This window comes from Chiloscyllium plagiosum, chromosome 1, assembly GCF_004010195.1.
Source record: "Chiloscyllium plagiosum isolate BGI_BamShark_2017 chromosome 1, ASM401019v2, whole genome shotgun sequence".
Classification (NCBI taxonomy): Eukaryota; Metazoa; Chordata; class Chondrichthyes; order Orectolobiformes; family Hemiscylliidae; genus Chiloscyllium; species Chiloscyllium plagiosum.
In genome coordinates, this window is record NC_057710.1 from 27,868,189 (window position 1) to 27,891,133 (window position 22,945).

General features: G+C 38.3%; 1 protein-coding gene across 7 annotated transcripts in view; it reads right to left on the reverse strand.

The window, feature by feature from the left end:
- Positions 1-22,945, reverse strand: part of LOC122559200 (protein FAM53A-like) — a 103,412-nt gene that overhangs the window by 56,623 nt on the left and 23,844 nt on the right. For 6 of the 7 annotated variants that reach the window (XM_043708606.1, XM_043708824.1, XM_043708884.1 and 3 more), the window contains 3 exons: positions 22,687-22,939; positions 9,291-9,345; positions 770-1,581 (listed from right to left, as the gene is read on the reverse strand). In XM_043708606.1, coding sequence (XP_043564541.1) covers positions 770-1,581; positions 9,291-9,345; positions 22,687-22,839 — 1,020 coding nt within the window. In that variant the 5' untranslated portion in view covers positions 22,840-22,939. The remainder of the gene's footprint in view (positions 1-769; positions 1,582-9,290; positions 9,346-22,686; positions 22,940-22,945) is intronic. The other variant, XM_043709064.1, reaches the window with a different exon arrangement.

Here is a 22,945-nt window from a genome sequence, read left to right on the forward strand (position 1 = left end):
CTGTCCACTTTGTAAGATGTACAGAAAAGAACCAATTGTCATTTGGCCCCAGTTGCTCAGTCGATGAACGATTCAGACTATGCTACAACTTATCTCCAGATTGGACGTGGTCTCATGAAGAATGGTAAAAACAATATCCAGCCATCCTGATCACCTTGCCAGAGATGAAATTTTCTTGCTCAATCTGACAGGGAATAGTAGGATGTATGGCAAATCACCACACCTGGGAATTTAGAAGCAACCCTGCACAGCTGTTGTGCATTTCAGCTAAATGGCTCTCACATTGGTCCATTAAAAGGATTTTCTGGACCATATAATGCTACCCCAAAATGATTGAATAGTTAAAATCTAAGCACCATGACAGTTTTTACATTCTTCGTCTGAAGTGATCTTCCTACCTTAATTTCAAAATTTTTCGAATCTTTATCAAATGTCAATATACAAATACATAAAACATTTCTCAAACAGATTTGACCAAACGTGAAATATTCAAGGAGGCAGGGGGGAGTGTGAAAGATCACAATGTTTAAGTCTTCGCAAATTTGTTAAACTAGATCCTACTGAAAAGGCAAACATTAAACTAGTCCATTTAACAATTTATAAATGGACTAAAGTACTGAAGTGTTCATACTGTTGACTGCCCAAATTTCCATCTTCACTGCCCTTCAAGAATATTAATGCGTTGTCCCTACAATATTTCAAAGTCCCTGTGCAAAAATTATTTTTGCTAAATTCTTTCAGAACCATGAGGATTCTTTATCCAACTCACCCGTGTCATCTTCAGGAAGTCCAAAGAGGGTCGTGTCCACCTAACATCTTCCTCACGCCTTCGCTTGAGCCCACATTTCCTTTCATTCAGCACACAAGGTTGTGAGCGACATCGCAGCAAACCCTGTCGACGACTCAGCTCAGGCGTGGAAGTGGGAGTGCTGTTTGCTGAAGGCAAGAGGTTTGTCGTCTCTGTAATGTGTTCCTGTGAAAGTGACAGCCGCCGTCTTGGGTTAAAGTCAAATGGACCTGCAGAGTTCCAACGTACACTTGATGTACTTCCCTCACTACTGTCTACAAATCCACTGCTGGCAGATGACGGCCTTGGTACTGGTGAAGTATTGAAGCTGGTGACATTAAATATACTGTTGTTGAGTGATAATGCATGTTTACTGGTCTGTTGGAGCAGATTGATACTCGTGCTCCTCTGCAGTGTGGCACTTCCATGGCTGTTGCAGCGCTGCAAGGTTGCACTACCACCGCTGTTACACCGCCGCTTTGACACAGGAGTCCAGACCTTGGAACTACAGGGTTTCCAAGGAGATCGGCACCGGGATAATTCATCAGGCTCCGAAAGAGACCTGCAATGTCGTTTTGTGGGTGGGGCCAAAGGTGTACTCGAGTTCTCACTGAGACTCAACTCACTGATCCAGCCGGAAACAGAGGCTTTATTTGTGTTGATTTGCCATTGCAACCCAACATGGTCAGCCAGGTTATGGTTAAATGTGCATGTTGTAAAAGGAAAAGCCACACTGCGGTTTGTCTCGGCTTTAGTTGAGCAAGTCCGGTTTACAAGTGTCCATGGACTTTCTTCTGTTAGGGAAAAGTGAAAACAGTCAATTTCTCTCCGATCATGAATAACAAACAACTCAAATGATAAACTATTCATATGCACAGAACACAATAATAGGAATGGTCTCACTGCACCATACTCTTACATAAATATTAAAACTAGAATGACAAAGCTCTGAATACAGGTTAATTGTACATTTTTAAATTAAGTCAAAGTGTAGTCAACAAAGTCCATTTATTTTCTACCAACCCTGACATACCTAGTGGCCCATTTTCAACGACATACAAAGGCTGTGACATAAGTTATGCCTTTAGGATGGAATAAATCAGCTGTTTATACTTCAAGATAATGAAGGAATTCAGCATTCAAATTACATCATTATTCAGCAATGTGGTTGGTTCAGCAATGGCCAATGTCATTAGTGCTGGCCTAAAATGATGTCAGTGTCCTGTGAATGACTTTTAAAGACTACTGTCAGTAACTTGGGGTTACAATTTCAAGATGGTCATAAAGAGCAATAGAAGTGAGATGAAGAGAAGCATCTTTATTTAATTACTAGGATTTAGAATGAGATGCCTAGTAAAATGGATGTATGATTCCATAGGAAATTTCAACAGTGAGCTGGATATCTATTTGGAAGGGATTAATTTATAGGACTATGGAGACAGGGTAGAAAAATGTAACTAGCTGGCTAGTTCTTTTAGGAGCCGGTTCAGATACTATAGGTCAAGCAACCTACTTCTGTAAAATGTTATGATTCTACATTCATACAATGGAAAGACAATGCTGAAATCAAAGCACAGTATATACTTCAGGGAGGTTAATAACACTACGATAACTAGACTGTCCTTCCCATCTACTCGTATCCTCAGATATAACTGATTTCTACACAACTATTGTTTTTGAATAAAGGCAACTTCTGGAGAATTTATGAATTTTAAACAGATTTTGGATTGCTTGGAGCGGAGCCTTAAGTATTTGATACTGAATAGAATCATAAAAGATCAAACAAAGTTAATGAAACTTCGATGTTTATTCCATTCAGCTCATGAGAAAGGTAATTTACTCTAATTCAAGAAAAATGTTTGTCATTTACATCTTTCCCTGATGTACATTGCTACTACCCACTCAAAACTGGAGCTTGACCAGAGGGCAGAAATTCAATCTAAATGAAGCACATTTTATAGAAAACAGACCTTGAAGTTCTTTGCATTTGATAATATTAGAACCAGAATTGGAAAAATGAGACAAGAGAAAGGTCTTTAAAGTAGTACTGTACACCTTTAAACTGGATTTGGTTTATGGCCATAACGCACAACGTAGTGAACTTTTGAGTACTTTTGAAATCAACATTGACAAATTCAAGGAAATTCCCAACTTTAAAGCCAACTAATTAGTTTGTTTTCAAACTACAGGTATTCAGATAATGTGCACATTACTGGCCTGCATTTATTGCCCATCCTTACAAAGGCAGGGATGAGTCATTTTCTAATTCTCTGCATTCTATGGGAAATTTACTTCCGCTTTTGCAACAGTTTGATATACCACAGTGAATTGCTGTGTAACATGGCAGATGACAGTTACGAGTCAACCACTTTGCTCAGTTAGGAATGGCATAAATGCCAAAATGGGCAAGGGTATGAGTAAACCAGATGGGCTTTAACAACAATAACCAAAAAACTCAGTTTTAAAATTCAAAATTTATAAGAACTTATGAATCAGGAATAGTAAGCAGCCATTTTGCTCTTGCAGCCTGCTCCATTTTATTAATCAAATTTCAACTCCAGAAACGTTAAAACTCAGTCAATCATTCATCCACATCGAGACTACTAATCCACTGACATAGCTACTACGCCAGTTAATCATTCACAGATATGCTATCCAAACCGAAACACTGACTACATCCGTTCAATACTAATTCTTCACTTATATCCCCTAGAATCATAGGAAACAAAACTAGATGGCTCAAGAGGTTGAGGATTTTCCTGGGCTCAGTTCTTACTTCAGAAATATAACAATAACTATCAAGTCCCAAAAATGTTTTCAAAAATGAAAATAATGTATTTTGTGCATCTGTATGGCCTGCTCAATTTCAGGCAATTTAAGGATCACCTACATTGACTAGATGTGCACCAAGACAATTAAAGCAGATCCTTTTGTGAATGAAATGGTCACCACTTTCTTCCCATGAATTCAGATTAGTAGATTATTTAATGCAATGTTGCAAGTTGCAGCAGTGAGATTTGGACACTCATCCTCAGCTCTTCGGCCATTACAGTCACTGGCCTGACTGCACCACTAGGTATGAAATGCAATGTGCTCTTCCATTATATTGAATCACTGATAATCTTCTACACTATTTTGACAAACGAACTATACCCGTCAAAGACTAACAGATTCTTAAGGTGTGGTACTGAAAAACAAATGCAATGCAATTAATCCATACGCAATTTTGCCAATGGCTTGAAAACTGACTAAAGTTGGATAAGCAAGGATGATTTTCAGAACTGGAAGTCGAGAAATGGCTTAATTGAGGTACACAAAATAGTGAGGTGACTTACATAGAGTGGACAAGGGAGACCTCTCTCCCCATGCAGAGATCATTGCCAGGGATACAAACTTAAAAGGTGATTGACAGAAGGACTAAAGAAAAAAAACGAGGGGAAAACGATCACCCAGAAGGTTGTGGGGTTTCTGGAACTCATTGCTCAGTTTAGTGACTGAAGCATAAGACCATAAAAAACATAAGAGCATAAATTAGCCCATTTGGCCCATCGAGTGTGCTTCACCATTCAATCACGGCTAATGGTTTTACAACCCCATTTTCTACATTTTTGCCAAAGGGATCAAAGGTTACGGTAATCAAGAACTTAGCTACCTGTTTTAAATATACTCAATGACTTGGTCTCCACAGCCTTCTGTGGCAATGAATTCCACAAAATTCCTACTCTCTGGCTGAAGACGGTTCTCCTGATCTCCGTTCTAAAAGGTGTTCCCTTTTGGCGGGCTGAAAGAAGGCAGAGAGTGTGGTTGTAGATGGAAGGTATTCTGCCTGGAGGTCAGTGTTGAGTGGGGTCCTGCAGGGCTCTGCTCTTTGTAGTTTTTATAAACTACTTGGATGAGGAGGTTGAGGGGTGGGTTAGTAAATTTGCAGATGACACAGGTTGGAGGTGCCATTGATAGTACAGAGGGCTATTGCAGGCTGCAGTGTGACACAGACAGGATGCAGAGCTGGGCTGAGAAATGGCAGATGGAGTTCAAGCTGGATAAATGTGAAGTGATGCATTTTGGAAGGTTTAATCCTATATTCAGCATTCGGGTTCAAGTCAGAATTCTTAGCAGAGTGGAAGAACAGGGGGATCTGGGTGTGCAAGTACATAGATCCCTCAAAGTTGCCATCTAAGTGGATGGGATTGTTAAGAAAGCAAATGGTTTTTTGGCTTTCATTAACAGGGGGAAATCGAGTTTAAGAGCCGCAAGGTTTTGCTGCAGCTCTACAAGTCCCTGGTGAGACCACACTTGGAATATTGTGTCCAGTTCTGGTCACCCTACTATAGGAAAGATACAGAGACTTTGGAGAGGGTGCAAAGAAGGTTTACCAGGATGCTGCCTGGACTGCAGGGCTTGTCTTATGAAGGAAGGTTGAAAAAGCTCATACTTCTCTCTGGAGAGGAGGAGGAGGAGGAGGAAAGGAAACCTGATCGAGGTATACAAGATAATGAGAGGAATAGATAGAGTCAATAGCCAGAGACTTTTCCCCGGGGTAGGATTGACAGATACGAGGAGTCATAGTTTTAAGATATTAGGGGAAGGTATAGGGGAGGTAGGTTCTTTACGCAGAGAGTTGTGAATGCATGCAATGTGTTGCCAGTGGTGGTGGTGGAGGAAGCAGAGTCCCTTAGGGACATTTAAGCGACTGCTGGGCAGGCACACAGAGCAGTGAGTTGAGGGGTGCTTGGGTTAAGTTATTATATTTTACATTAGGAAGAAACCTCGGCACATCGTGGGTCAAAGGGCCTGTTCTGTGCTGTACTTTGCTATGCTCTATGTACTCTAAAACTGTGTCCTCAGGTCCTCATCTCTCCTGCCAACGGAGAGATCTTCCCAATGCCCATTCAGTAGGGCTAAGTTTCAATCAGATCCCTCCCCTCCCATCCTTCTGAACTCCAGAGTTCAGTCCCAGAGTCCTCGAACATTCGTTTCATTCCTGGGATCATTCTGGACCCACTCCAGGGCCAATACACCTTTCCTGAGGTATGGGGCCCAAAATTGCTCACAATACTCTAAATGCAGTCTAACTATAGCCTTATAAAGCCTCAGAAGTACATCCCTGCTTTAATATTCTAGTACTCTAGAGACGAATGACAACATTGTATTTGCCTTTCTAACTACCGACTCAACCTGCAAATTTTCCTTCAGAGAAAACTGGACTAGGGCTCGCAAGGTGCTTTGCACATCAGATTTCTGAATTTTCTCCCCATTTGGAAGCCTTCAACTCAGTTGCAGTGCTGTAACCTGCAAGGATATTGACCAGGTGCTGGAATGTAGTATTAGAAGATACTTTGTTTTAATCTAATGCAGATATGATGGGTTGAATAGCCTCTATGCTGCAACTTTTCTACAGTTCTAATTTACTTATATAGTCCTGTAGATTTCCTCCCATTAGAGGATCAAGAGATGAAAATATTCAATATTGTTATTGCTCACACATATCCAATATATAACAAGGTTCTGCTTCAGGAGATGCAAGACATCATGCTGATTTTTAAGTGAATGTCACTGGCATCTAGAATTGTTAGGGCAGAGGAAACAGCAACAGCTCACTTAAGAACCCAAACAAAAGCTGCAAAATTCAACATTTGATCAAATGAATGGTTACAAAGCACAGCAAGATCTTATTAACCTACAAAATACATTAATATAGCTGATTAAATTTAGAAAATGCAATACTGATTTAATCTTGAGGAAAATTTGAGATTATTCAAACAATTGGATTTGATGACTAATCAACAACCCCCAATTATAACTATGCCCAGGCATGTATGCAGATGTAGCATAAATTTATGTGCATTTACACTCAAAATACTTTATGTAGCACATTCCTAAATAAACCGTTTTAGTAACGGAGGGCAAGAAATGAACAACCTCTGGTGCTTAAAATTGAATTTCATAATTTTGGAGATTTTTAAAACCAGTATTAAAAAGGCTGAAGTTTCACATGTCAATTTGAGAAGCAACTTTTAAAAATGTTCTCATTTGCTCTGAGTACTTGTTTAAAAGGAAGACTTTAATACACAATTTTGTTTTAATGTATAGGTGCACAATCCTTTATCGGAAATGCTCAGGACCAGCTGGTTTTCAGAATTCAGAATTTTTCAAATTTTAGAGTAACTGGCAGTTTGATGGTGAAGTTTTTAAAAAATCCTTCCGTATAACAGACTTACTGAGTGTAAAATAGGTCCTGAAACAAAATTGAGGCCTGCCAGTACTGGGCCACGCCCTCTCACGTTGCATCTGAGTGACACACATCAAGTGGGTGTGGAGTTGGGTTAACCGTTTGCACGCCAAACAACCTTGTTAATGAGAAAAAAACTTCACAAAACAACCTTCGGACTTTGGAGCATTTCGGATAAAGGTTTGTCTACCTGCACTCCTCAGCCTCTTATATTCAAATACATTGGGAGAAGCTGGCGTAAGCCCTTTGAGCATACTCTATCATTCAACATTATTAGTGATTTTCTATCCCAACTCCATCTTATATACTATCCATATCCAATTAGTATCCACCTTTAACATTGTCAAAAACAACTCTGACAGTGTATTCCAAAGATTCACAATCTTGAATTCAAACATAAAATTCACCAGTGAGGAATCCACTGCAGAACCTAGTTGCCATACACTAAATTTTAGTGAGTATTAAACATTAAAGTAGATTTCCTTACAAAATGGCAAATAAAAACAAATCTATGTGGCTAACAACCTGCAATAAATAAATGTCCATACATATAATCAAAAACTTGTGTTAATTAAAAATCAGTTACCAATAACTTCAGTAAATTTAGCTATGGTCCTAAGCATGTAATACTGAAAATACCATGGCCTTATGAAAGGCCCTCTTTTCAGTTATGAAATAGAACACTAATTGATCAAGTTTGCTTTCCACAGAAGAGTTCAGTCAGAGGCAGAATGATGAAATATTTGGACTCATATCAACTTACCAAAGAGATGCAAGCATGGTTTGAGAAGGGCAATTCATGCCTGACTCAGTATTTTTGTTTTAAAAAGTAGTCACTGGCATAGTGGATAGGGGAGTTCAGAAGGTTGTTCAGAAGAAGTCGACAAAAAAAAAAAGACCACGCCTCCAATTCCAACCATATGAAGTGTGAAGTGTTTGTTTTTCAGGAGGGCAGCTGCCAGCTCTTCATTACATATATATCAATCTCTGATGAAGGAACAGAACCAGACAAAGTTCGCACAATACATTTACTTAGGCAGCAGTGTAAGTTGCATAGATGATGGAAGAAGTTACAGGAGGAGAGAATCTAAATGAGTGGGCCAGACTCATTGGCACATAGTGCTCAATCCTACCCACTTTAGACTGAAGAAAGACATTTCATATGTAATATTAATATTTTATTACTGTCAAGAGTGTAGCAGCTAGAGAAGAAAAACAATTTACATGTTTATTCACACAAATCACAACGATGTCAGTTAGGGGCTGTGGTTTCATTCCACTTCAAAAGTCTTCCACATGCAAGCCCAGACACTAATGTGATACAGAATCAAGAGAGCACTGAATTTCTTTTCATATGGCACATTAAACTCAAGCCTTGACTGCCCCATTAAAGAACTCATGGGATACTGAAAAGCAGCAGTGAAATTATCACATGCTCTGATCCATATTACCTCAACATTACAAAGAAATCTTCTCATTATATCACTGTGGAAATTGTGATAATTAGCTGCCACATTTCTCATTTGACACGGACAAAATACTTCAAGAGTTGCCATTGGGTCTGTAGCACTCTTGACAATTGAGACCATGAAAGATGCCAAAACAAATGCAAGTCCTTTTCTTTTTGAAAACTAGTGCAAGTAACAGATCCTAAGGCAACGGGATCCTGGCCTCTTTTTCGAAACGGTTTGGATTACAGAAGATGGGGTGGAGCTGAGGTATGCAAAACTGGTCAGATTCCAAATAGATTCTGCAAAAATGTATTATCTTTGAGGATTAGACATTCATAATGACTTCAAGGCTTAAACAGTAAATTGAGAAATGCATTTACTGTGTCTTCTCCTTTCAGGGAGAACGTTGTGTAACTTTATATTACCTTGCCTCTCTACCTCACTCCTTTTAAAGGCACTCTTTAAAGCAACCAAGGTAACTTCAAGCCACTTATTCAAGTATCTTCTCTTGCTAAATATTGTCTGATTCAGCAGTTTAAATTCCTACATTAATGCAAGCTGTTAACTGAGAAATTTATCTAGAAGATAATATAGTAGATATCGGACGGGGGAAGGGGAGAGTAGAAATGAGATTAGTAGCAATCATGATTCAACCAAATGGCTGGACAACCCAAGCAGCATTATTGTTTACTCGACGTTTCTCATTGAAAGTTACTATGCTCCAGAACCTCATGCTGCAAAAAATCGATAGTTTCTGAAGTAGAATTCTGTCACTATTTTTACTCTAAGGAGCCATCTGGGAGAAAAGGCAAAAAGAACTTACCATCAATTTCATATGGAAACAAACTGCCACTTTCATTCAGTTTCTCAGTGGAGCGCTGAAATCAACCAAAAGAAAAAATATTCAACACCACAGAGGCAAACATGGTGCAAAAGTCAGTGACAATAAAGACCAAAGTTGAAGCTTGGAACAGGTATCCATACAGTTTCAGGTTTGTCACAAAGCTATATTCTATGAACAATCTGAAGGTTACTTGAACAGCTGAAAGTGTAAAATGATTCCAGTTAGAAACGTAGTCTCCGTGTCAAGAGATTATACAAGATTTTAATAAGGCCACTTCAATCAGGATCAACATCCAAAAATTCATCTTTAGAATTTTGTTTGGAATAGTTGTCAGTATTCAAAAGTCACAAGTAAACCATATATATTCCTATATTCCTTGAAAACTTCCAATCCTGATTTTATCAATAGTATACAACATGGACTAGAGTTCACAAAATTAACCTTGACCCATTTTGGGGAGTCATGGCTTGTTCCAAATATAAACCAAGCAGAATCCTATCCAGAGTGTTTATTGTAATTATTAGTACTTATTTTTGGAAAAACCTTTAAGAACACAAAGCATGGTTTAGTGATTTCCTCTTTCAAGGGGATTCGTGCAAGGACTAAACAAACAACCTTGAGTAATACTGTTTACAAAGGACAGTGCTGTCAAGTGCATTAGATCCTGCAGGTCAAAGGATATAGAACCAACAGGTTTCTATATAAAGTTCAGTAGGGGTTATTTGTACAGTTAATAGGACTTTTTATGACAGCATGCGAGCACAAAGTCCAACAGGACAACTTCAATTCACAAAACTTGGAAGCTAAAATAAATCTACCCAATTAAATTAACGAAACATAAAATGTATGGTACATATAGACAGATGATCAGAGTCTTTGACTCAGCAAATATTAAAAACAAGACGAACACCGAACACATCAGTTATCAGCGTCAAAACAACCAGACTTCAGCACTTCAACTATTTTGTCCACTTTTTTTTTAAAAAACGTCCATCACAGAATAAAAGGACCTTCCGAACACTCCATCACAATATGAAAATTCTCAAATTCCACGCACAGAATGGTGGAATGCTTGAAACCCTTCCACAAACAGCAATAAATGCTGGATCAGTTACATTTGAGGTGGATAATTTAAGTATTAAGGGACTTAGGCCATGGATAAACCAAGGTTTCATTGAACAGACTCAAGGGGCAGATAGTCTTATACAAGTTCTCAAACAGATGGGACAGAAAGACAGACAGAAAGACAGACAGAAAGACAGACAGAAAGACAGACAGAAAGACAGACAGAAAGACAGACAGAAAGACAGACAGAAAGACAGACAGAAAGACAGACAGAAAGACAGACAGAAAGACAGACAGAAAGACAGACAGAAAGACAGACAGAAAGACAGACAGAAAGACAGACAGAAAGACAGACAGAAAGACAGACAGAAAGACAGACAGAAAGACAGACAGAAAGACAGACAGAAAGACAGACAGAAAGACAGACAGAAAGACAGACAGAAAGACAGACAGAAAGACAGACAGAAAGACAGACAGAAAGACAGACAGAAAGACAGACAGAAAGACAGACAGAAAGACAGACAGAAAGACAGACAGAAAGACAGACAGAAAGACAGACAGAAAGACAGACAGAAAGACAGACAGAAAGACAGACAGAAAGACAGACAGAAAGACAGACAGAAAGACAGACAGAAAGACAGACAGAAAGACAGACAGAAAGACAGACAGAAAGACAGACAGAAAGACAGACAGAAAGACAGACAGAAAGACAGACAGAAAGACAGACAGAAAGACAGACAGAAAGACAGACAGAAAGACAGACAGAAAGACAGACAGAAAGACAGACAGAAAGACAGACAGAAAGACAGACAGAAAGACAGACAGAAAGACAGACAGAAAGACAGACAGAAAGACAGACAGAAAGACAGACAGAAAGACAGACAGAAAGACAGACAGAAAGACAGACAGAAAGACAGACAGAAAGACAGACAGAAAGACAGACAGAAAGACAGACAGAAAGACAGACAGAAAGACAGACAGAAAGACAGACAGAAAGACAGACAGAAAGACAGACAGAAAGACAGACAGAAAGACAGACAGAAAGACAGACAGAAAGACAGACAGAAAGACAGACAGAAAGACAGACAGAAAGACAGACAGAAAGACAGACAGAAAGACAGACAGAAAGACAGACAGAAAGACAGACAGAAAGACAGACAGAAAGACAGACAGAAAGACAGACAGAAAGACAGACAGAAAGACAGACAGAAAGACAGACAGAAAGACAGACAGAAAGACAGACAGAAAGACAGACAGAAAGACAGACAGAAAGACAGACAGAAAGACAGACAGAAAGACAGACAGAAAGACAGACAGAAAGACAGACAGAAAGACAGACAGAAAGACAGACAGAAAGACAGACAGAAAGACAGACAGAAAGACAGACAGAAAGACAGACAGAAAGACAGACAGAAAGACAGACAGAAAGACAGACAGAAAGACAGACAGAAAGACAGACAGAAAGACAGACAGAAAGACAGACAGAAAGACAGACAGAAAGACAGACAGAAAGACAGACAGAAAGACAGACAGAAAGACAGACAGAAAGACAGACAGAAAGACAGACAGAAAGACAGACAGAAAGACAGACAGAAAGACAGACAGAAAGACAGACAGAAAGACAGACAGAAAGACAGACAGAAAGACAGACAGAAAGACAGACAGAAAGACAGACAGAAAGACAGACAGAAAGACAGACAGAAAGACAGACAGAAAGACAGACAGAAAGACAGACAGAAAGACAGACAGAAAGACAGACAGAAAGACAGACAGAAAGACAGACAGAAAGACAGACAGAAAGACAGACAGAAAGACAGACAGAAAGACAGACAGAAAGACAGAAATACCTACTCTCATCTGTTTAAAAATCTTGCCTAAGTTGCACATTTAAGTTGCATTTTCTGCCCACCTTAAAGAAAATCAAGCCATACATATCACACTAAAATTAAGAACAGCTTGTTAGGCAAAAGTTATAACCCATGACATAAAAGATACATAGCTCTATGATCAATTTTACCTTAATAAGTTTCATTCTTAATAATCAGCTTACAAGTGAAAAGCAGATAGCAATTACGTGGGTTTTTCACAAATCGCACTTCAGAGTTTTAAAATGTTACTGCAAACTCTCAGACCTCTGATCAACTATGGCTCAACTCAAACTTCCAGTGCTAGTACAATATTTCCAACACAGATTCCTGTGTTTATTATAAGGAAGTTTAATTTCAAAGGCAAAGCTTTTTTTTGAACAGCAAGAACTCAATCCTGTTTCTGAACGGAGTTGGTATATTAAATAGCTAGCAAAGCTAATGAGACTAGAGGAAAAGGTGAGAAACATGGAAACCAAGTCTCCATATTGCTGTGCAGGAATGCTGTACTATAGAAGTTTGACAAACTTAATGTTTCAGTCACTTTCAAAAGATGCTGCAGTTTTTATTATCCATAAATGAATAACGAGAAAACATTTTTCTATATGGTAGATATCAAGCAAGAATATATTGCAGATTTCTAATATTTAGACTAAGGACAGAAGTTATCTAAATTAACCAATCCTGAACACGACAGAAAATCAAGAGATTGGAACAACGTTTAAGGCCATACAAATCTGCTATGAAGTTTAGCTTCAAGACACAGTCTGATTCAGCAACAAACTTCAAGATGCAGGTCATAAAGCCATATTACAAGCAGAGGACAAATGCGCCAGCCCATCTCTAGGACAGTTACAGATGGGCAATCAATGTGGACCTTGCCAACACTCATTCAATGAATGAACAGATAAAAGGCAAAATTGGGAAGTCAACATTTAGGATAACTTATCTGGATGAAGAATAAGTTTTTTAGAGGTCTGTGCACACAGTTGCAAAGACTCTGGTGGTGCTTGAACAGTATAATGTTTGGGCTAAAATGCTTGACAGAAGCTGTAATGTGCAGAAGTTCAACTTCAAGGTTGTCAGATAATTAAATGTTTTGGCACTGAAAAATCGTTTCTTTTCATTTGCCCATGGGATATGGGAACCTGCTGGTTGGGCCTGAATTTATTGCCCAAGAAGCAGTTAAGTGTCAACCTATTGCTGAGAGTCTGGAGTTACATGCAGGCCAGACAAACTAAGGACAGTAGATTTTCTTCCCTAATGGATATTATGGAACCAGATGGGTTTTTCCAACAATCAATAAATTTGGTTCTACAATCATGGTTAGGTCAACTCTATTCCAGATTTTTATGGATTTAAACATCAGCACCTGCTAAGATGGGAATCAAACCCACATCTCCAGAACACTGGCTTGAGAGTCTGAATTAATAGGCTAGTGACCACTACACCTGTTGTCGCAGAGCATATAGGTGGTTACTATCCCATATTTAAAAGCATTGTCTACAATAACCCAGAGTTAATCCATTTCGTATTGCAATTTCTAAAATGTCTTTGCATATATGTGTAATAAAAGAACAGCTTTCTGCTGTGGTTCTGTAAAAGAACAGCTTTCTTTTTGAATAAAAGCGGGGTGGTTACTTGATAAATTCAAGTCTTCAAGTCATCATTTATTCCATTGAACAAAGCAAGCAAGCAATTTCTCTGCCCAAAAGTAATATCTTAGAATTTTAGCGACTTTGGCAAAGTCCACTTTTACATCACTAAATCAATGAGCTCCAGTCAAAAATGTTTTGGGTAAATTCCAAGAAAATATTTGAAAAATAAACAATTTCTCTATCACTACATTAACATGGCTATCTGCTATTCAATACAGTGACGTTTATGAAAAGAAATCAAACATTAATCTTCCATTTTCACTGACTACCTTCAATTTCCACAAGCCAACAAAATATTATTTGTCAGCTTTAGCTGCACAAAGATGTTTGTGCAGCAAATTTGTCAAAACCCTAAAAGCAGGCTTCTAAACTTCCAACCAGTTCACACTTGAACTTCTGCAAACTTCTACTAAATTATCACAGTAACAATGCAGTCACTCCACATTGCAGAATTTGCTCATTTTAATCTATTTTAATCTATTAATCTATTTTAATCTGAAATCTGCAGATTAGCTTCTCACTGTATAAAGCAAAAATCATACTGTGGCTGCCAATGAAACAACTGAGTTTCCTTTAGACTGTCTGCAATAAAATCCTTCATATTTGGCTCTTCTCATTCCAATCAGATCACTTGCTTGAAAATGACAAAAATGATAGTTCTTGTCAGCTTAATCATATTTTCCTAATTTAGTAAACTAGGAAGTTTATGGGACTTTCATTGGGGGAATAAATGGCTATTCTGGACTCCAAGTTAAAATTTCTGAACATTATATAATTTTTAAATCAAACGGTACCAAAGAAAGCAACACAAATTTGTACTTTGTAACCACAGGTTTTAGTGGGGCAAAAATGGCTTCAAATACATACGTGCAATTTTCCTCCAGACCCCATGATGCCCCTAGTTGCAAGACATGGACTTTAATACCAAGTTAAAAGTGATAACCCCCCCCCCCTCATACTGCTGATACCAAAACAGATGTACACCCAAAAATAAATTTTTGTCACTTGCTCAATGAGAATTATCTTTAAGCTGCAAAGATATTCGGTGTTAAGGTGAATACAGTTTATTCCTAGCGAGTTTTGAGAAGATTTGTAGCTCAGGTTGAGATTTTGGATATAGTTTGCTCACTGAGCTGCAAGGTTCATTTCCAGTCATTTTGTTACTCTACCAGGTAACATTTTCAGTAGGTTTCTTTATTTCCTTTTTATTGCAACAGAACAAGAAAATGGTTAGGAAATATCACTAGAGTTACTGGTTATATAAAATTACTGGCAACTAACACATGACACGGCTCACAAGTCTGAGGATGTACTGAGAAAAGTCCTACCGTACAAAACATAATGCATTGCTGTTCTGCTAAAAGAGGTGGATGCTTCAAGATTACAAATCAACACTAGTTCCACCCTCTAAGAGGTGTATCCTTAAAGCCAAACTCTGGCATAAAAACAAGGAAGTGCTACAGAAACTCAGGCATGGTAGCATGTGGGGACAGAGAAACAGAGTTAACACTACAAATTCAGTATGATTTCTTCAGTGCTCTAGCAAAGCTGTTAGTTCCCTGCCTCATTCCTTTGGCTCAAAAGGAACCTTGGCATGTTTAAAAGGTACTATATAAATGCAAGCTACTGAATTTATAGATGTTTGAGACATTGTGAAGTTTGCAGTGGCAGTGTAATAACCTCAGCTTTTAAATTTAAAAAAATGTTTTAAGAAAGGCTACATTAACAGGCAACCCCACCTGGGTGGTGTTTTGCAGTCAAATGCGAAAGTGTCCCACTTGATTAAATGTGGCAAAAATGGTCTGCTATCCCAAAAATCAATCTAAGTAGGAATCAAGCAAGCAGACCAAAACAATTTATTATATTAAATTTTAAATTAGTTGCAAGTTCCAGAAAACAGCAGTTACAAATTTATTTACAAGTCAGCATTTCCAGGTGACTTAAATGGTCTCATCTCCATACATGGATAGCACAATCTTGTTTGATAATTCACCAGCCTCCTTTTGATTGAAACCTAGGGACTCTACTACCACACATTTGCAGATTGATGACAATTGCAGCTGTCTTTTCTCCGGCCTTACTACTAATTTACAATTTATTATGCAAGTATCACAGGTGCAATTGCACTTCACAGATGGCAGTAAGTTTGTGTGTCAGGAGCATACTGCTACGGCACACTCAAAATAAAAGACAATACTTCAACACAAGTTGTTTTTTAATGGAAATAAGGTAGGCATGATAAGGAATTGGCAGGGATGATAAACAATTGTTGAATGAATAGACCATTAAAAGTTAGAGAATTGATTTCTACATGTTTTTACACTGCAAGCATATGATCAACTGCAAATATGTCGGCTTCTGAGAGTTATCAGCTCCTTATAATAAAGGCATCACACTCTTCAGATCCAACAGCAATGTAAGCTCACATTTTGCTGGGGTTTGTTAAATCATAGCGGGCACAAACATGATGGTATTGTTAAACTTAAGTGAATTCACAGCATCAACTGTGCCAAAATCGCAACATAAGATGCCTTATGACGCACACATTAGCTCAGTCTTTTATCAATTGCATGTGTCCAAATATAGTTTTAATCAACAAACATTCAATTTGCCAAGAAAAATTACACACAAATACCTCAGCATTATCAAGTGTGTCCAACTTAGAGATCCAGTTGAGCTGCTCCATGTCTAGATGAAAGCTGCAAAAATGATGTGGAGCAAAGTGGTTTTGCTAGATGAGCTCAATGTTCTGGTGACTGCTGAATAAGTGCCTTTCATGCCAATCATTCCCTACAAATCACCTAGCAAAAGACACATCTACAAGATCTCACCCAGGTTACTTCAATTGTAGCTTGTTTCACCACAGTGTTAGTGAGAGCAATGTTCTGGTAACATCAAGAACTTGAAAGCATTGTCAAAGTCTCTCACATTCCTGACTTTCATGCATCTCACTATTCTTTTAATATGGGCACAATATCCTACAAATCACAACCTAGAGTGAGAGCACGCCACCACAGGGACTGCAGGAGTGGGTGTCGTTTTGCTCGCTGAGTTGGAAGGTTCATTTCCAGATGTTTCATCACTCTACTAAGTAATATCTTCAATGGGCCTCCAGGCGAGGTCCACTGAAGATGTTACCTAGTAGGGTGACGAAATGTCTGGAAATGAACCTTCCCGTTCAGTGAGCAAACCTACACGCAGAACCTCAACCTGAACTACAAGTCTTCTCAAAACTCACTGCAGGAGTCAGAGAAAGCAGCTCACCACGACCTTGTCAAGATTCTCCAGAACAAGCAATAAATATGCCCTGGCCAGTCTTGACATATCCAGAGATAAGCTGAGCATTACATAATGTTTCCTGACATGAATCAAATATCCATGATGAATAGAGCATTCAAATTGAACAAATTAAAAGTGCACGCAATATAATCTTTACCAAAAAATCACAAATCCAAATCTATCAAACAGACAGAGGCATCTCCCAATCCGCAGAAAGGATCTTACAAAACCAAATTCAGTATAAAACCAAAAACTGACGTTTGACTCTCCTTTAATCCCACAAAAAAAAAAAGCTGATTGTGTTGAGTTTCAGCAGCTGCACCTCTTACAGGTACCACACTTCATTAATATGAACAGTGCAAGCTAGTTCTTTCAAGTTTGCTCTTTTAGGTAGAAAGGCAATTCCAGAAATGTGTTCCTATAATCTGGTGCGACAATGCTGTTTTCAGACTCTTTCAGATACAGAACAAATGGGGCTAATTTTTTGAGAACGCATTACGATTTTGAGCAAATATAAATTGGTTTTAACAGGTCACTGTTGTGAAAGAGTCAACTGTGAGAGCAGCTTGTATTTGTATAGTGCTTTTAACAGAAAAAATGCATCATAAGGCACTTTGGAGTGTAAGAAGAAAAAAGCACGATTGTCAAGACATGATAATATTAGGAGAGTGGGACTTGAGGTTTGAGGCAAAGATGGGTTTCAAGGAAGATCTTAACTAAGAAGTGGAAAGGTGATGGGGCTTGTGGGGATTCCAGAGGTTGGGACATGCTGGGATAAAATATGACCAACATTGGGGTAAAGGAGTAAAAAAATGGACAATGTTGGGGTAAAGGAGTACTTTCGTGAAAGTCTAAAATACAAATAGGATATGCACGAGTAGGTGGCTTAGAATTAGAAAGTAAGGCCACGGGACAATTTTAAGACAAAAACCCTTGAAATTTTAGGCTAGGAGATTGGGGGCCAGTGTTGATTGTGGGTGAAGGTAGATTGATAAAAGTAGAGGAGTTGAGCTTATGGATTTGAAGTTTATGGAGTATGAAGGGATGACAGGCTAACCAGGGAAGTCTGAGTACAGTCACATCTGAAGGTGACAAAGACAAGAATGAAGGTTTCAACAGTAGAGAGTCTGAACTAAAGGCACATAGCTGTCTAAACACCCTATTACCTATGTGTCCTTCTATATTATGATCTGTCTGTACTGCTCACAAAACAAAAATCTTTTCACTACTTACAACAATAAAATCAAAACCAAAAGAACAAAGATGCAAAAGTGGAATTACACATCTTCATTAAAGCAGCTACAGGAATTAAAAACTCACTATGGTCACAGATTCCAAACAGTTTGGCTAAAACTGACAGTTACTAGGAAGGAAAAAAATTGGAGACAAAGATATGGAGTTTAGGAGAGAGCCCAAAACAAAGTTAATTGACTTCAGTCCTTAAATATAAACTGGAGGAGGAAACGTCATTCATTCAAAGACTAGTTATCAGGCAAGCAAGCTGGCAGAGGTAACAGATTATGAAATTGTGAAAAAACAACTGGATGTTGTGCATGCATGTGAAGGGTGAATTAATCAGAGGATCATATCACCAAAGGACACGTAAATGAGGAAAACATATTGGCTAAAGTTTACTATTACTGAAATCAATGAGGTCCTTAAACGAAATAAAGCAAATTTATTAAGTGCAGTAGAAGTATTTAAGTATGCACTTGAGATGCAATTTGGTGATTTACTGAGCACTGGGGTACAACTCTAAGCTTGAGGTCTGAAGACTTACATTTTCAAAGTACATTAAACTGAATACCAACCAACCAGTTTCTAATTGCTCACTCTCTACACAGCTATCTGTACAAATGTGCATTACCTAATTATGTAGAAGTAAAAATTAAAACCATATATGGACAATTTAACTGCTTTATATAAAACTTTAGTTTTCCTCACTGCAGCTGTTCAGCAGCATTACTCCCTTTTCTTCTAATCTTAGTTAGTTTCACTACTGTTCCATGCAATTACTATTCAGTTTACTGAAACCTTTAATTATAAGTCAGCTTGTTTCTGTTTCAATCCTGACAATTAAAAATAATATAAACTGGTGTTTCCTTTGCAGAACTAACCATTACCCCATGGTGTTATCAAATAATTCACAATGCAACAAGGTGGTTTTAATTATTACTTCATCCTGAAACTGGCCAATGCTGCAGCACAAACTCTGACCCAACAGACCACTAATTATTAAGTGACTTGTACTTTTGTGCTTGAAACGCAAAAAAGTAAGGCTACTTTTGAATTCTCATTGTATTATACCCATTACAGTGTAACATTACCAAGAATAGAATAACTCTTTGTTTAAAGAAGGTTACTTGCTTGAGGCACTCCAGAGGGGAGGAAGAGAAGCCACTAAGGATAACATGATTGGATTATGATAAGAGAAGATAATCCTATTTAATGGTACCACAGAGAAGGAAAATGGTGTGGATAGCATGAGCATTTCAGTTCCATGTGGGAATCTTATGGACAAAATCTTGGCTGATAGCAAGTGCTGAATTGAGGAAGTGACGCATTGTCAGAAGTGCCATCGTTTTTTGGCTGGGACAAAGAGGCGCACATGCACTCTTCTGTCAACGTAAATACACTATTTCAAAGATCAGGAAATTCTACTTAACATGCTGACCTAGTTATCTAATACAATAGCACTTTCACAAAAAAAATTAGCTGGTCTTGATCACCTGAAGCCTTGCTGTCAGCAAAATTGGTAACCAGGTTATCTACATCACCATAGTGACTAACCTTGCAAAAAACTTTTTTCGTTGTAAAATGCCTTAATGCATCATGAAGGGCATTACAGAATTGAAGTTATTTTCAGATATTGTGAAAAGCAGTGGACAAGAGTCATAATACTCAGATGAAGTCAAATGTTATAATTTGTAATTTTGATTAAGACACTGTATACAGTTAAGAAACCTGACTGAAGAGTTGGGTGCAAATTTTAACTTGGTGGGGTGAGATAGCACCACAATAATTCACACTGACCACATCTAAGAAATTGAAAACAAGTTTCATGCACAACTAATAGATGAGGTAAAGAATCAAAGTGTTAAAAATCTTTTTGTGCTTTGATATTCTGTCCTGTTGAACTATAACTTGATCTCAATTGCTTTCTGTGGCAGAGAATTCTACAGGCTCACCACTCTGGGTAAAGACGTTTCTCCTGCTTTCAGTCCTAAATGGCCTACCCCATATACGACTGACTCCAAGTTCTAGACTTCTTCCTGCATTTTATTGTGTCTAGTCATATTAGAATTTTATATTCTCTTGAGATATCCCTCTCTCATTCTTAAATTCAGTGAATAAATAAAAACCTAACCAATACAGTTTCTTCGTATACAATTCTGCCATCCCAGGTGTCAGCTTAAAAAGAGTTGAGGATTTCGGTTATGTAAATTTGCATTTTAAGGCAACATTTGCTCAATAAAAGGTAAAAACAATGACTGCAGATGCTGGAAACCAGATTCTGGAATACAGTGGTGCTGGAAAAGCACAGCAGTTCAGGCAGCATCCGAGGAGCAGGAAAATCGACGTTTCGGGCAAAAGCCCTTCATCAGGAATACCCAGGATTTTATGGTTGGATCTGCAGTGAGGCTGCCTGCACTCATGGTTATTAGAGTACATTGAATTGCAACTTTCTACCTGCACATGTGGTAGAAGATGCCGAAATCCAGGAAGCTGCTTTGTCCTTTTTAGCTTTGATTATGCTGGTACTTCAGAGGTGTGGAATGAAAACACAAAAGGTTTGAAGGTGCAGTATTTACCCAGTAAACATGCTGAAAAGGTTGTGATTTGCCCACTCAAATGAAAGTGATGTTTTTTAAAATGGTGTGGCAAATCATAGTGACTATAAAGTCACTACACTGGCAGTGAAGAACACAGAGCCATATTCTTTTAGATTTTAATTTTTGGAAAATTTAAAAAGGCAAGAAAATTATTTTGGCCCAGCATTTTCTCTCCTTCTCAGCTTTCAATGCCATTTGTCCCCCATTTCACTTTTGGCAAGTGATATCAAATGGTGTTTAAATTAGATCTTACTGGTTTAGGATTTTTGTATATGTTGTTACAAAACTTGAAACGTATCAATGAAACATGTTTCAATTGCCTTCTACAAAGGTCCCAGATCCACTGGAGAAGACATGACATTGAAATGACCTGCTATGCGTCCCAGATTGCCATACACATGCTCATGAAAATTCTTTGGGCAACTGTGCACATATCGAATGCGAAACAATGTCCGCCATTAAGGGTAACATGCAGCCCAATATCTCATCTCAAAAATACTTTGATAATCAGATGTGCATTACTTGTGCAACAAACCATATTAAAGTTCACAACACCTAATAGTCTATTATAAGTGCAATATTGGTTCATATTAGACAAATGAATCTGTTGATAAGACATGTGATCTGCCACGAAACAGACTAATACAGCCGGAAACGAGCATGTCATCAGTGTGCTCCCCCTAATTTGCAGCGTTCAACACAGATAATCATTTAACATAATTTTAAAAAGTACAACTCCCCATAAAGGCAAAAACTGGAGTGCCAGTTGGCACCATGTGACATTTAAACGGAGGGCCATGTCCTCAATTTCTCAGATTGTAGTCTTATCTCAGCTGCTCAGGTGGCCATATGTTTCTGCTCAGATAGGAGCAGCATCACCATTCAGTGATGGCAGAAGTGTTTGGATGAGAATGCGAACAGACAGCTTGCCTTCATATTGAAGCATTCAAGAAAGCACTGGATAATTATTTTGATGGAAATAGCTAGTGAAGAAAAGATAGGAGATCAACGTGAAGTTATTGTAATGTTGGGTCGCATGGCCTCCTTCAGTGCCTTACTTTTGTGAATAATGTGTAACACAGATAGAGAAAAGCTTAAAGAATGCGTAGGACATGCATATTGGAAGGTGGATGAATGAGTTCCAAGTGAAGAGGGCAGAATTGTGATGTACAACAAGCTCAAACAAAAACTGATCCATAAGTAAGCATGCCAATATGCTTAATGTTGTGGTTAGTATAACTACGGAAGGAGTTCACAGACTTTCAAAATTTGGAAAGGATGGCCTGAAAAAATAATTTCCAAGGAAGTTTTTATATAGGATGAATGACTAACTGCCATTCCTCATTGGTAGCACATTATTCCCTTCAGGAAGGGTACTGCACAATGATAAAATTTGCAAGATCAGACAACAATTTAGTTGCTCAACTACTGGACACAAGTATTAAGTGCTGATGGAAGCAGGGATGTTGCACAGTTGATGCTTAGTTATCATTTAGGTCAAAGTATGATAAATGTTTTGACATGAAAGGATTTCCACTATTTGCTTTCATCACAATTATGCCTAAAATTAGCATCAAGAAAAATATAGTAATATGCAACCCAAAGCAGTAACAAGGACGAGGAGAGCTGTATTCAAGTCTCTCAAATTTACCAAAAAGGTTCATTAAGTTCTCACCACATTAATACTGTAGGCCTTGCAAGTGATGTCTTCCAGGCTCTGATTCTGCAATTTTTCTGTGATTAGCGTTACCATGGTAGTTGCTCCTTTTCCACTGCTCACACTAACGAGCATTGGACGTTCTTTATGTGCTGTTTCAATATTCCCCATGCATTCCCTGGTTGCCGTGCTGCATCTCTGTTCTCATTCACAGACCTCCATGGTAGTTCAGTGCTCACGAGCCAACATTTCCTTTGGTACATTTAATCATCTGTCA